The sequence below is a fragment of the Berghia stephanieae genome, chromosome 2 (genome assembly GCF_034508935.2).
Source record: "Berghia stephanieae isolate SIO BIC M18660-M18661 chromosome 2, UCSD_Bste_1.3, whole genome shotgun sequence".
Taxonomy (NCBI): domain Eukaryota; kingdom Metazoa; phylum Mollusca; class Gastropoda; order Nudibranchia; family Aeolidiidae; genus Berghia; species Berghia stephanieae.
The window spans coordinates 126,360,925-126,376,168 of NC_088361.1; the positions used below are offsets into that span (position 1 = coordinate 126,360,925).

At 35.2% G+C, this 15,244-nt stretch overlaps 1 protein-coding gene across 3 annotated transcripts; it reads right to left on the minus strand.

Annotated features, from left to right (window-relative positions):
• Positions 1–1,681: 1,681 nt before the first annotated feature.
• Positions 1,682–15,069, minus strand: LOC144966538 (uncharacterized). Of its 3 annotated transcripts, none has more exons than XM_078903181.1 (7): positions 15,013–15,069; positions 11,077–11,248; positions 9,121–9,246; positions 8,417–8,675; positions 5,541–5,596; positions 4,961–5,083; positions 1,682–3,662 (listed from the first exon to the last, which is right to left on the minus strand). In XM_078903181.1, the coding sequence occupies exons 2-7, from the start codon at positions 11,245–11,247 to the stop codon at positions 3,510–3,512; spliced, it is 888 nt and encodes a 295-aa protein (XP_078759307.1). In that variant the 5' UTR covers position 11,248; positions 15,013–15,069; the 3' UTR covers positions 1,682–3,509. The 3 variants fall into 3 exon arrangements, with proteins under 3 accessions (XP_078759307.1, XP_078759306.1, XP_078759308.1); XM_078903180.1 differs by having other exon boundaries at positions 14,925–15,063; XM_078903182.1 differs by having other exon boundaries at positions 8,417–8,624; positions 14,925–15,050.
• Positions 15,070–15,244: the final 175 nt, after the last annotated feature.

The following is a 15,244-nucleotide window of genomic DNA, read 5'->3' on the forward strand; positions in this document are numbered from 1 at the left end:
CAATTTCGATGCTACATCGTCAGATTCTGCTACAATTTTCTTCATTTAACTCTGAGAAACTTGAGTATTTTTTTTGGTGAATGTTTCGAAATAGACATTTTGGTACAGTCTTATATTAATACCCCATTTCATTCACGGCCATCATCTCAGAAATGTAATTATCTTCACTACAATCAAATGGCCTTGCAAAGGTACGCTTACATGATACCCAATCAATCACACGCACAGCCACACAAAGATTGTTGTTTTTATTCTTTTTAAGGGTTTTACGGCGCTTGCAACACATTAAGATCATATCAGCACCAGTAAAAAGGAAGAAAATGGGATAGTAAAAAGTTATAGAATTACAATTAAAGCACCCAAGAAAAGGTAAGACAAAGGGGAATCAGTTCAAATAGGAAACGGATGTAGATTCCAAGAGCACACTATCAAAGTACCTAGTTTGAGATCACGTAAAAGTCTCATCCAAACACAAGCACAGGTCCCCCAAAGACAAAAACACTCAAATGTTTACAAATCAAAAAAAAAATGTAAGCAAAACATAACACAGTGCATAACAGAGAGAGGATTTACAATGAAAAAATATCATCTCCCAAAACTAACTATTCTATACATTTGACTGATTCCCTCTTAGCCAGAGTATCCGGCCAGGGCCATGTCAAAACCAAGTAATCTCATTCCACGACAAAGACAGAAAGCAAGTTGGACAACAGATTTAGGGGATAAAAGACACAGTAAGTACCCCCTGCCCACTATGGAAGGTCAGGAACCCCACCCAGCAGCCAAACAAAGAGAGACAAAATCATTCCATTGTGAAGCGACGACTGTGAGTCACACCTTGAATGCAATACACTTGCAGACGCAATGCCCCTACCCTCCCCCTATGCACTAATTTTTATCACGTCATAATGTGAAATTGGTCTTTGGAACAGTGGCAGAGTGTATAAAGCTCACCAAGTTGGAAAGCAATGCAACATTTTAAAATCCAGTCTTGTCTTCACTCGGCATGCTTTTTGCAGTTTTGAAAACTTCGTTGTAGCTGAGGTAAGTGTTTATGAACTTCGTTGAATGTGAGGTGGCTTTAGTAGTGTCAAATAAGAGGGGAAAAAAATCCCTGAGGATTTTAAAACTTTTTGATGAATCAAAAGTGCGCTGTATGCTTATATATATCCACATTTGCTGCCATATCTGCAATGAAGATATATCCGTCCAGCACCATAATGTATTCTTGTCCCATTTGCTTGTGCCATTCAATCTGACACAATCCGTCTTTGACAAGACCTGTGTGTCTCGCTCGAGTCTATCACATATTAGCAATACAATTGTTATTTATAAGCAATGCACAGTAAATATGCTCTTAAAATTACTATAAAAAGTAATTTCCATGGGAAAATTGTTGACAAATCCAACAGGCCAAAACTAACAATTTGCTTACTGTTTAATTTATCACACAACCTCAAGGAGGTTTTTTGGGGTTTTGAAATTTAAAAAGATGTTTTCAAAATCTAGAAAAAATTCTGGATATAGTAGGCTGAGTGGAAAGTTAAAAAAAAAAAATACAAAAGACAGAAAACTCACTAACCCTAAGAAAATATTTGGTCATTTGCATTTCGTGTATCAGATTTTTTGCTGACTAATCTTGCTTACCGTATTTTTAAGCAATGATCAATAGAAAAATCAATTTCTTTTTTCAAATGTAAATTTATTTACATAGATCAGTATGTACATGGTTATGACATTCAAATGAAATACAAAAAAAAAAACAACTCAATTTTTCAATTTGTAGAAAGCTTGCTGCAGTTTTTGTTTTTTGCTTTCAATGGCTTTACCGCGCTTGTGACACAACCAGGTCATTCCAGGACAAGTAAAAAGGAAGAAAATGGGATAGTAAAAAAAAAACAAAAAAAAACCTAGATTTACCATTTGAAGCATGCGACATGAAGTAGGACAAAAGGGAATGGCTCAAATAGAAACATATAGATTCAAGTACAAACTATCAGTGCACTCAGTTTGAGATCACCTAAAAGTCTCATCCCGACACAAACACAGGAGTACACTAAGAGGGCGCACTCAAATGTTTATAAACTATTATATATTCAAAACAAAAAAATGCAACAGTACATAACAGAGAGATGATATACAAGGAATAAAGTATCATTTCCCAAAATATAACTCAAAAACTTGAGCCAGGCCAGGACAAAACCAAGTAATCCCATTCCAGGACAAAAACAGAAAGCAAACTAAGAAAACAGATATTGGAGAAAGAAGTTACAGCAAATGACCTGCCCATTATGGGCATTCATACATAAGCAAAGAATACAATAAAATGTTACAAATCATTATGTATTCAGAACAACAAATATAGCAGCACATAAGAGAGATATGGTTTACAAGTACAAAGAATCATCTCCCAAAACTATAATTAAAGATTTGAACAAGTATGTATGAAACGTTGCCAGACAAACCAAGAAAGAAAAATACAATTTAAAAAAATATATTTTTAAAAAATTAGTCTTCCACGACTGGGGATCGAACCTTTGACCTAATTACTGGTCAAACGTGCTACAATTACACAATTGCATTTTTCTTTCTTGGTCAGATCTTTATCTAACACCGCCGGTGCCTGCTCCCTAATTTCACAATTTGATATTTCAAACTAAAATTATACATTTGACTCTTTCCCTCCCAACCAAGGAGTCCAGCCAGGGACAAGACAAAACCAAGTTAAATCATTCCAAGACAAAGACAAAAACAAGTTGGAAAACATATAGGGGGAAAGAAGACACAACAAGTGACCTCCCTGTCCACTATGGGAGAAAAAAAGACCTCACCCAAATGTTACAGTTTACTTGTGTAAACTTATATTTAATTAAATAATATTATTTTTTATATTCACAGCTGTTCTGGTGGATTTAACTCAAAACTCAAAGTGAGCTTTCAAATTCACCAGTATATTTTATACGTATCCAATCAGATGACTCTGTGCCTCAATTATGTAAAATTGTCTAAATGTATCTGACATGAAATCAATACACATACATTTTAAGAAATTTCTTTTAAAGTAAAGCCCTGGCATTGACTTATGGTTTGGATAAGAAAAGATTGTTCAGGTTCAGGTCAATAATTTATTCTAATTAAAACTCTTCAATAATCATGGTAACAATTAATGTAGGTAAATTGGAATGCAATTCCCTGGGAAACATTTTGCTAGATTCTTACATTTCACTACCTTCCCCCTTTTCTCTGTTGTTTATTTCTCTGGAATTTAAGCCTGAACACTAATTCTTAAAAATAGCATTTATTAAAGACTAGTAATTTTCTTTTTCAATATTTTGAGATATCAAAATAGCATTGTCTCAACATAAAGAATTCTAAACATAAACTTTGTGTATATTTAATTAAGATCCGTTTGTTGATTTTAAATAATCTAAACATGACATGGATCACTTAAATTTCCATCACAATATTAAGTGATACCAAAATAAGCTTTAATTCACAGACAACAAATACTACCGATGTAAAAGTTGATCTAACATCTGTTCCTCATCTTTATTCAATTCTTGTTTCACGCTTACTTGATGTTCTACTTGACCGACAAAGATGCCACCTGAGCCCCTTGCTCTGTTCAGTGCATGTTTGTGTCTTGATTCATACAGGTATTTCTGTATTTAAACAAAAGAGAAAGAGAGAGAGAGAAAAGAAATTAAAACCACAACAGTTCATGTTATAATTTCCTCATCTATGTCATTGTTAGTAGACACAGATTAAAAAATTAACAGTCCTTTAGAGCCTTATTTCCTACATATTATCTATATCTATATAATATTCACTATAATGCATGTAATAGATAATGCATGTAATAGATACATTCTTATTTAATTTATTTTGAGGTAGTTATAGGTTATTTAATGCTGATTTCTGTGTATTTTTAATGTCAATACTTTAATCCATCTCTTTTCTTTGCCGTGTCTGTTGTATAATTTCCGAAAAAGATGAATAAAGTTTATTATTATAAAGAGAGTGCAGAATTTAGCTACTTGGTTAGTCCTTGGAAATATCAATATGATACAAAGGAAATGTTTTGAACCGTCCTTTGGTTGCCAGCCAATGCTAGAATTGAGTTTTAAAAAAATAGTATTCATATTTAAATGTTCTGCCCCCCCCCCCCAACTATATTCAACACTACACCCATATGTAGCTCTGAGAAATCTTTTATCTCATGGGTTTAAACTGTTAGCATCGCCTAAACTTAACTTAAATACTTTGGTGATATGTCTCTTGTGAAATTCAGACCCACAGAGTGGAATGTTCTCTCACATATTTCAGAGCTTTAGATAAGCAATTTTCAAAAACCATCTGAAAACATATCATTTCACTAAATATTTACTTGATTGAACAATAACTTTAAAAAAAACAGTATGTGACTTATGTATTAATATAATATTTTTTCTTTCGATTGGTGTCTTGTTTTTGCTACTACCGTTATAATATCAATTGATTTGGTGTTGCTTATTATTATCATCGTCATCATTATCATTATTATTATTATTATAGCAAAATAAGAAGAAAAATTATCATCTCCCCAATTATTACATTTAATGCTCTTGATAGTAATTGAGGGGCCTTCTCACAGCTGCATTTCATGGGGAAAAATAGCTTAGATTATTTTTTGGTATATTTTTTTTCTATACTGATGGAATGTTGCAAATTAAACTTATAAACTTTACTAAAACAATGATTGTGATTTTCTCCGTATGTAGTTATCAGAATATGATGTATATAAATGTTTATAAAATTGGCCCTTATAACAATATCCCCAAAATTAAACATTTAATATTCTAATAAAGAAAAACTGGTGTATTCATTAAAAGTGTATACAGCTGTTGACAAAAAATATTTCACTATGAACAAATCATGACAACAGCAATGTTAAATATCCCAATCCTTTCAGTCAACTTACCTGTCTTTCCTTGGGTATTTTCCCTTCAGATTCCAATTTTGCCCTTGCTTGACGTCGTTTAAGTATTCTGTGGTATTGTTTGGCATTGACGTAAAGAGGCTCATCCCCAGTATCGCCACCAGGCTGTAATAATAAAGTGATTGATAAAATGATAGTGGTTGTGTAGGACATTCTTAACTTTGCAGCAATGGTGATGATGATGATATATTATGGATATTATAGATTGCACAAAAAGGGTGCTTTATAAACTTTTCTATATAAAGTTGAAATAAAAAAAAAAAAATATAAAAAAATCAAAATTCCCTTTATTTATCCCCAATGGGAAATTTGTCTTCATGGTCTATTCCAAGAGAAGACTGGAATAACCCAGGCATCAGCTGCAATGCATTGCCGCAAAGTAAGCTAGGGAAAAGTAACTTACTCAAGGCCACACAAAGCCGGGTAATCAAACTAGGTACCTTTCGAGTATGAATGTGTCCCTTTGTACTGCTTAAAACCAATTTAAAACTTTCACAGAAAGCACACAAGTAAGACAGAAAAATTAGAATATTAACAAACCCAAATAAATAAGATTTTATACCATTTGTATCGACTGCCCAGATAGTTGTTGATGTGGAAGGTTGATAACTTGGATACCTGAGCAAAAAATAAATAAATAAATAGATTTTCATACAAATAAGCATATTTCAGCATTGCAAAGTGAGATAGGGCAAGGTGACTTGCTCAAGGCCACATGAGGCATGTTTTATGTTTTAAGGGTTTTACGGCGCTTGCAACACATTAAGGTCATATAAGCGCCAGTAAAAAGGAAGAAAATGGGATAGTAAAAAGTTCTAGAATTACAATTAAAGCACAAAAGAAAAGGTGAGACAAAGGGGAATTGGTTCAAATAGGAAACAGATGTAGATTCCAAGAGCACACTATCAAAGTAAGTTTGAGATCCAGACACAAGCACAGGCCCGAACTAAGAGGAACACACTCAAATGCTTACAAATTATATAATATAATATGTAAACTAAGCATAATACAATGCATAACAGAGATGATTTACAAGGAAAAAAATATCATCTCCCAAAACAATAACTATGCACTTGACTGTTTCCCTCCCAGCCAGGACCCTGACCAGGGCCAGGAAAGAAACCAAGTAATCTCATTCCAAGACAAAGACAGAAAGCATGTTTGAAAATAGATATATGGGGATAGAAGACACAGTATGTACCTCCCTGCCCACTATGGGAGGTCAGGATCCCCAACCAGCCACATGAGGCAGGTAGTCGAACTCAGTACCTTTTGGGTACAAAGCAAAGCCCATAGGGCTGAGAGCCCCTCTGACATGAATATATAAATAATCAAATTACATTATTTAAAAGCAATTAAAGAATAAAGATTATCACAAATTTCATTATATATACTCACACACATACGAGGGCTCTTTCAGAAATAACCGAAAAATGCCCATTGCTCAGCAACCAGTGGAGATTTTTTAATTCTGTAAACGACATGATATTCCTTATTTCCTTACGGATATTCCCAGAATTTATGAAGTGCATCATTTTGCACAATGAATTTCTAGACGATTTTAAAGATGGCGGCCCACCTTGAAACTTGGTCAAAGGAGGAAATCAGAGCTGTCATACGTTTTTTGAACGCCAAAAGTCTGAATCCTACCGAAATTCATAAAGAACTTCAGAGTGTATATGGTGAGCATGTTATAAGCCGTACACAAGTCTATCACTGGTGTAATTTGTTTGAAGCCGGCCATTCCGACTTGACAGACAGGGAAGGGAGAGGGCGTTCGATAACTGCGACGTCAGAAGACAATGTGAAGTGAGTTGATGTTCTTATTCGTCAAGACAGGAGGTTGAAACTTCATGAAATCGCAAGCAGTCTTGAAATTTCGAAAACTTCTGCCCATAGAATTGTATTTGATGAACTTGGCTACAGAAAAGTCAGCGCAAGATGGGTTCCTAAGCAATTGACAGACAATCATAAAGAACAAAGATTGGACATCTGCAGGGAACTTTTGAGAAGAAGCAAGAGCTCACGCAGGGTTCACGGGCATACTGCCAACGCCGGCGGAGACTTTCTAGGGTACGATGTGACTTTTCTTGACAGCATAGTCACCGGTGATGAGACTTGGTTGCACCATTGCACCCCAGAAACAAAGCAAGATTCGATGACATGAAAACATCCATCCTCACCTGTCGCGAAGAAATTCAAAGTCATGCGGTCAGCAAAGAAAATAATGGGAACTGTTTTCTGGGACAGTCGTGGTGTTATTCTGTTCGAAACCTTACAACCTGGAGAAACAATCAATGCTGCAAGGTACTGCCAAACTCTTGACAAGCTTAGGGAGGCCATTTGCAGAAAGCGCCCAGGGCAGTTGACCAACGGGGTCATTTTGCAACACGACAACATTACACCCCACACAGCATGAGTGACGCAAGGTTGGCTAGAGAAATATGGATGGGAGATTTTGCCACACCCACCACACAGTCCAGACCTCGCACCATCTGATTATCATCTCTTTGGGCCACTGAAACGTGAGCTGGCAGGAAAGCGCTTTGATGTCGATGAAGAGCTTGTTGACCATGTGCGGAAATGGCTACAAAACCTTGACGGAAAGTTCTTCCGAGAGGGTATCTATTCCATGGTGCGGCGTTGGCAGAAGTGTGTCGACAGACTTGGCTGTTACGTAGAGAAATGAAGGACGAGTCAAGGTACGTGCAAGAATTTTGTTGATAGCATAAAAAAACGTGGATTTTACAGGCATTTTTCGGTTAATTATGAAAGAGCCCTCGTACAAACTCACAAAGACAAGATGCACAGATGTAATTTTGGTACAATATTTATATAAAATGCTCATGGGAACAAATTTCAAGTTTTCAAAATTCGAAGTCAACGAATTCACATCCTTAATGGAGAGCTGATTTGAAATATTATATCACCCACCCTGCTTCAAAAAAATAAAAAAGTGCCGCACATTTGATTGACTCCTTCTAAACCAAAAGTCTTAGTCATGGCTGGGTAAGAACAAACTATCTCATTTCAAACAAAGACAGAAAGGGAAATAAATAATGGAGGTTAGAGCAGTTTCAATATCTCAGAATAATTCATGGTCTCTATCTCATGTCAGAACTAACAATATTAACATAACTGAGGAGGTAATAAAGGCAGAGGATCTTCTCTTCCGCAAATTCATACATTAAACATTGACAATCAAAGACAGATGAGTTGCTTTGTTGTTTGTTCCGTGGTTTTTAGGGTTTTTTTTGTTTCTTTCTGGACAATGCATTAAAAATATAATTCCCATTCCTTTGAAAAGTGATTATTAGGAATCTTTCACTACTTATTTGATTCAGAATAAATAAATCTGTTCATGGTTATTTTAGCTTATCATTCCTCCATCCCCTCTAAGTTCATAAAACATAAGTACTGATAGGATTGATTTATTACCTTGGGGTAATTGAATTGGTTTGTTGTTAGCATCCACCAAAACAAATGATGTCTGCCCATTGATGGTAACTTGATTCAGAAATAACATTTGAGGGATGCCTGTTGCTGATGTGCCAACTGAAGGGGTTGATGTTCCAGCTGTCTGGATAGCTTGCTGTTGATGCTGCTGCTGTTGTGTCTGTTGCTGGGAGGCCTGGGGTGTTTGTTGCTGGGTGACATTACGTAGAACACTATTAGACTGGAGAATAGTTCCACCTTGCTGATGAGACAAATAAAACATACCATAAAACAATACACCTCATAACAGATTACCCACATACATCACTAGACCACCCGCATACAACTTAATATCATGAATTGATTTTCTGTCCTTTCTTGGACGATGAGATCAAGTGGACAATTCATCAAACAGCTTTCACATTGTCCTATTGGAAAGCAACTGACTTTTACAAAATTCTGTCTGATAACCTGGCAGTAAAATCAAAACACGATTCCAACAAGCATTCCCAAGTCAGTTCTTAAATAAATACAGTGCAAACCCTGGGGATAGCATCGCCCGGGACTGGAGAATTTTGTCGTTATTCCATGATTTTCAATATGGTGGAAAAAGAGGGTATTGTGAGACCCGTGATAATATTGCTGCAAATTATACTCAATTTGAAACAATTTCTGATGTCATAAATAAAATGGGAATGGTAGTTTACCTGTGAATTTGCCGAAACCATTGGGACAGATGCAGCATTTGTTATGACTTGTGGCTGTACAGAACCTTGAATGTTTTGAAAGCCTGATGTTGCTTGCTGAAAACTACCGTCTGCTGCTTGGGCAACCTATGGCAATTGACAGTAAAAATTGGAATGCTAGATTAAATGATGTGCCTAATATGTCTGATCACTTGTATGGCATTATTGTGAGGTTACTGTAACAGCACTTTAATCAATGTCATGATAAAATGGTGGTCCAGGAACAGGTTGGGAGTTCATAATCATAGTTTCAGTACAAAAGTGCTTACGATCATATAAAAAGGAATCAGGGAAAATGCTCCCTTGGAAGAATCTAGAAATGTTATTAATGCCTCCTTTATGGGTGTAATATGATTCAATCCCTGCCATTATAAATGTTTTTGTTTGTTTTGTTGTTTTTTTAAAAAGGGTTTTAAGGCGCTTTCGAAACTTTTAGGTCATATCAGCGCCAGTAAAATAAAGAAAATGGAATGGTCAAAATATTCTAGATTTACAATCAAAGCACCCAAGAAAAAGTAAGACAAAGGGGAATTGGTTCAAATAGGGAACAGACGTAGATTCCAAGAGCATGCCATCAATGTACTTATTTTGAGATCACCTTAAAGTCTCATCCAGGCACCAGCACATGATCCAACTAAGAGGAACACACTCAAATGTTTAAAGAATAAACTAACATTATATAACAGAGAGATGAACTACAAGGAAAAAAATATCATCTCCCAAAACTATAACTATATACCTGACTGTTTCTCTCCCAGTGAAGGACTCCAGCCAGGGCTGTGACAAAACTAAGTAATCTCATTCCAAGACAAAGACAGAAAGCAACTCGGAAAAAAAGATTAAAGGGGACATAGCGTGACCTCCTGCCCACCATGGGATGTCAGTTTAAAACTAAACTAGCTTAACTTCATTCAGTAATATACCTCTAATCAGTGGAAATGTCCAACAGGAACAAGTATTTCCTAGGCCTAGCAATCTGTTACTAGAGGTATTTCTCTGAGATTCGATAACTAAAAATCATCAAGGACAAGTCATGGTAACATTACAGCATTTTGTATGTTTTGTTCTTATCTTGATCACTTTACAATGAATATGAGGAATATTCTAAAAGTAAAGTGAAAATAGTTATAGAATCTGCAGTTTTGATCGAAATGAAACTTTCTCACTGAATATCAACATTGATCACTTTACAATGAATATGAGGAATATTCTAAAAGTAAAGTGAAAATAGTTATAGAATCTGCAGTTTTGATCGAAATGAAACTTTCTCACTGAATATCAACATTATAGAACCATTGCAGTTATCTTCACAATCAATGCCTGAAAAAAGAATCTCATTCTAGCTTTCATAAAAAATTGGAAAATCACCAGCTTAGTAGAATTGCTGATAAAACGTAATAGGGTTCTGGATAGCTTTTAACCAATTCTGAAAACTAGGGAGAGGTGCTTTGATGAAGGCAACCATGAACTAACACACAAGCTTAGAATGTAATCCTCATTTCAATTGTCAGCCAATTCGATTCATCATCATCAGTCAGAGGTTTGGCAATCAAATATGTGAAATAACAGGGGATGGAAGAGACAATTCTTTCTCTATTGTCGAATTATGATGTTTCAACGTAGGCAAGTTTGTCTTCATAGTACTTCTTTTTAACTGATATGATGAAGGCTATGCATTCTTGCTGCAATATATAACTGTTCTTGACCTTCAATCAATCAATCAATCATACAATGCCATTTAAAAAATACAAACAACAAAGATGTTATGTACGGATGTGACTTCAATAAAATGCTTACAAATGGAAGAGATCATCTTCTATAGGGCAATGATCTTTAATCTAGTAATAATTCTACCTTAACCCAAATTATTTATTTGATAACTAGCTAAAAATCTAGAACTTCTGGGCTAAATTATACCTGTATGACGTCACTGGAATCTAAATGGGTAACAGGAACGCCATCTGATGATATATACTGGATGCTCTGAACAGCCTGCGCTTCCTCTGTACCTTGATTGACATTACTAACAGTTAAAGTAAGCGGCTGATTTGCATCATAGATTGTATACTGCTGGTCACTCTCTGCCATGCTAGAAAAAAATAAAGAAAGGTTTAGCTCATTTAACTTCAAACTTGCCACAAGAATTAAACAAAGTATATATATTTTTCCAAAAAAATATGTATCAACCCAGCCATGTCTTTAAAATGCCTTCAAAGAACTGTAGTGACGCTCAAACACAATTTGATTAAATTGCATTGTTGAATAAAATAATAGTTTCACCATTTATCATTTCATGTGGGTATCATGGCTGAATAGTTAAGTTGTCTGCCTTAGAAGGCTTGTCGGAATCGACGCAGTGTGTTCGAATCCTGGTTCCGCCACTTTTTTCTTCTTCCGTCTTCTTCCCCCCCCCCCCTTTTTTTTTTTTTTTAAATATTTTCCTCTCTTTCTCTTTTGGTTCCTTTCTAGAAAATTGTCATATTCATTCCCACTCCGAAATCAAAAAGTATATTCTAAAAAGAATAAATAATTAAAAAGCAAACAAACAGAAATATTCAGAGAGCGACCAAGTGGTCAGATAGAGAAAAAAACAAAACGCAAAAAAAAAAATATTTAAAAAAATAAAAACAATTTTAAGAAATTCATGCTCAGAAACGGAACAAGGCCAAACAAAAAAGGAGAAAATAATAATAATAATAATAATAATAATAATAATAATAATAATAATAATAATACTAATAATAATATAATAATAATAATAATAATAATAATAATAATAATAATAATAATAATAATAATAAAATAATAATAATAATAATAATAATAATAATACTAATAATAATAATAATAATAATTTGAGAGAACAAAAAGAACAGAACAAATAAATCTAGAGCAAAATATATAATTATAATGAATTAAAATTATCTGAGAAATAAAAAATTCAACTAATTAAAACAATCCTGCTTTGAACAAAAGTGAAAACAATGAACATCATTTGGGAAGCAAATAAAAAAAAGGAGCGATCGATTCAAACCTGTGCAGCTAAAACAAGGAGCAAAATGAAAGGTGGTCTAACCCACTGAGCTGTCTATCCACACCGATATCGGTGTATCTTAAAATTCATATATGAGCTAGATAATTATCAACCATCTTTGCTTCCTTGATTTGATAGTTATTTTCAGCTCTGATTCGAATATGTTGTTGGATGTAGTTTTGTGGAAGTGTGATAATAAATATTATTGTTTTGTATAAAGAAGACAGGAAAAAAAAACAGGTGTGGTCGGTTTTGGGGCGAACAACACCTAGGCCTAGCAAGTCATCTGCAAAATAAACAAATTCTCTGCCATCATCAATATCCCCAAAATTGTGGTTAGAATGAACAAATAGGTAGATATGTAGTGAAAATTTTAATGGTTGGTGGACCATGAACAGATTTGATGATAAACAAGTTTCTTGCTGGTTGAAGAAAAAAAAAGGCGAATTGCCAGTTTGACGTTTTCAGTTCAAAGTGACAAAAACTGGCATTTCATTGATGATATTAACTGATTTGGGACACAAATAGTAACCACTGGCATTTCTTTTTTTCAGAATATTTGGTATTTTTCACGCCTAGTTTGGCATTTTGCATAAAATATTTCTGCCAACTTGATAAATGTGTCGCCAATAACGAAAAGTCCAGGTTTTTTTATTATTGCCAATTTATCAACTTTCTTATTCTCAGATATGTCTGAGAATAACGACAACCCACTTCGACTTCGTGACACTAAAGTTACTCAGTTCAGAGTGTCTATGTACATGGTAACCGGGCACCTAGCCTCAGGATCTACATACACGGTAACCTTGTACCGCGCATTGGGAGGGAGGGGTGAGGGGGCATTGAGCTTGGTGCATGGTAACTTATGACCTTGATCTTGCCTCCTCCTCCCCCCCCCCCCCTTGGTATTAGACACCCACTACCTGATGTCTTGTCATTAGCCTAGGCCTAGTAAGAGACAAATCCTACATGTATTTGCAAACCGAGTAGAAAGTTTTCGTTTTACCATGAGATACGAAGGGGAGTGGATGACACTATGAAAAGAGAGAGATAGAGAGAGAGAAGAGAGAGAGAGGGGGGGGGAAGAGAGAGAGGGGGAGAGAGAGAGAGAGAGAGAGAGAGAGAGAGAGAGAGAGAGAGAGAGAGAGAGAGAGAGAGAGGGAGCATGGGGAAAGATGTAAGAAACAATGGGTCGAATGATGACGTAGATCAAATGGGTGATACGGAGGTGCAATTTAAACCTCTTAACAGTAACACTGATTTTTTTTTTTTCACCCAGATAATAGTTTCCCTATTGTTAATGCAGAATAAATCGTTTCCACCACTTAAGCTATAATCGCACAGCTTGTCTTTTAATGATAACATTAAGACTAAGATCTGGTGTAAGTGTAAGGTTAAACTAAGATTGAAGCTCGCCTTTAATGGGTTGAATTAGGCACTTTGATAAAATTTTCAAACTCAAAATATCTTAATTTGACCGAGCCAGGGAGATGGGGCTTGAAAAAACATAAAATTTGATATCTGATTTGTTTCTCTACGACTAACGGTTCCAGAGTTATTTATATTTTTCTGTTGAAATATATTGTCAATTTTACAGAGAGAATCTGTGATCTCACTGCTGCCTCGAAACCAGCATCTCGCGGCGATCGGGAAGGATTGGGTTTTGCAGTCAACATGACCCACTTATTGTTTTCAGTAATTTTGTTTCAATAAAGATATAAATGGCAAGTGTTGGGTATCATTTTAAAGGTCAGAAAATAAGCTTTATTTTCATATATGGAAGGTATAGAAAAAATTAATGTTAATGTTAAATGAAAATGGAAAAATGAGGTTTTTGTCCTAAAAAGAGGGGTTGATGGCGGGTAAAATAAAATAGTGAGCGAGTGTATCAACTTTGATGAAATTTGGAAGAGATGTTCTTCACTTAATTGTCTATGGATGTATCAAGTATAATTAAAATGTATCCATAATTCAAAAAGTTCTTTTAATTCAAAAATTGATCAATTTTTACTTCATTAGCTTTCTGAGAAATACAATCAGGAATTAAGAATGAAATACACCGTTAGAGTTTAGAAAGCTTGTTTTGTGCCCTTTAACATGATACCAAAATTAGTCACATAGGTTCACAAATAACGCCATGGTGACCAAAACAGTAAAGTGCCAAAAATAAAGTTCCAAAAAACGAGTTTCACCTTACTTACAGTACAGTGAGCCTGTCGGCGGCCACTGGACTGGGGTTATCAATTTGTCAAAGTGCCTGGTTAAATTGTACTGTTTGATTTTTAAAAAATAACACACACACACACACACGGGGACAGAGAGAGAGAGAGAGAGAGAGAGAGAGAGAGAGAGAGAGAGAGAGAGAGAGAGAGAGAGAGAGACCCATCCATTGCTTGTACTTGTATTGCCATTTCATTGCAGCGGCAAATCAGTAACCGGTTACCGTCAGTCCATTTCCTTACTCAGTTACTCCGTGACAGTTGAAAGTACACATGCATAGACGAACTGACACTGGCACGGTCCTTGGCAATTTACGATTTGTCAATTGTCAAGGCAAGGTCCTTGGCCTTGATTCTACCATCCTATCTAGATAGTCTCTCTACTGACATGTAATTGTCATTCAGTCATTACTCTTTCGTTTTACTTTTCTTAGTTTAGTCAGTCTAGACTTTCAGCTATCTGCTCCTCCTGTCCTTTGTGAGTGATACATTTATCAAAACCATCATCATACCTGCTGGGAGAGAGTGAATTTAACTTTTTTTTAAAGTGAAAATCAAAGCTTGAGAGTAACTTATAGCGAGAAAAACAACTCGATTTACAAAAATTATCTGTCTTGACTGAAGAATAGACCGGAAGCTGTGTGTACCAAGGTTGTCAGATTAATTTTGGACAGAATGCCAAACAATTCGTTAAAAAATGCCAAACTGTCTGAAAAAATTCTGAGTGTTTTTCATGTATCTATGCACAGAAAAATACAGATAACTCTTAATATTCCTATCCCACTATCATGAAGATATCGTTTTGTCAATTTTAACAAACTAAATGAAAACA

Excerpts from the sequence above, each read along its gene's own strand:
- LOC144966538 (XM_078903181.1), bottom strand. The coding sequence starts at position 11,247 with ATGGCAGAGAGTGACCAGCAGTATACAATCTATGATGCAAATCAGCCG. Across the intron at positions 8,676-9,120 it reads TGGTTTCGGCAAATTCACAG|CAAGGTGGAACTATTCTCCA; the intron begins GTAAACTACCAT and ends TTGTCTCATCAG. Across the intron at positions 5,084-5,540 it reads CTGGGCAGTCGATACAAATG|CCTGGTGGCGATACTGGGGA; the intron begins GTATAAAATCTT and ends TTATTATTACAG.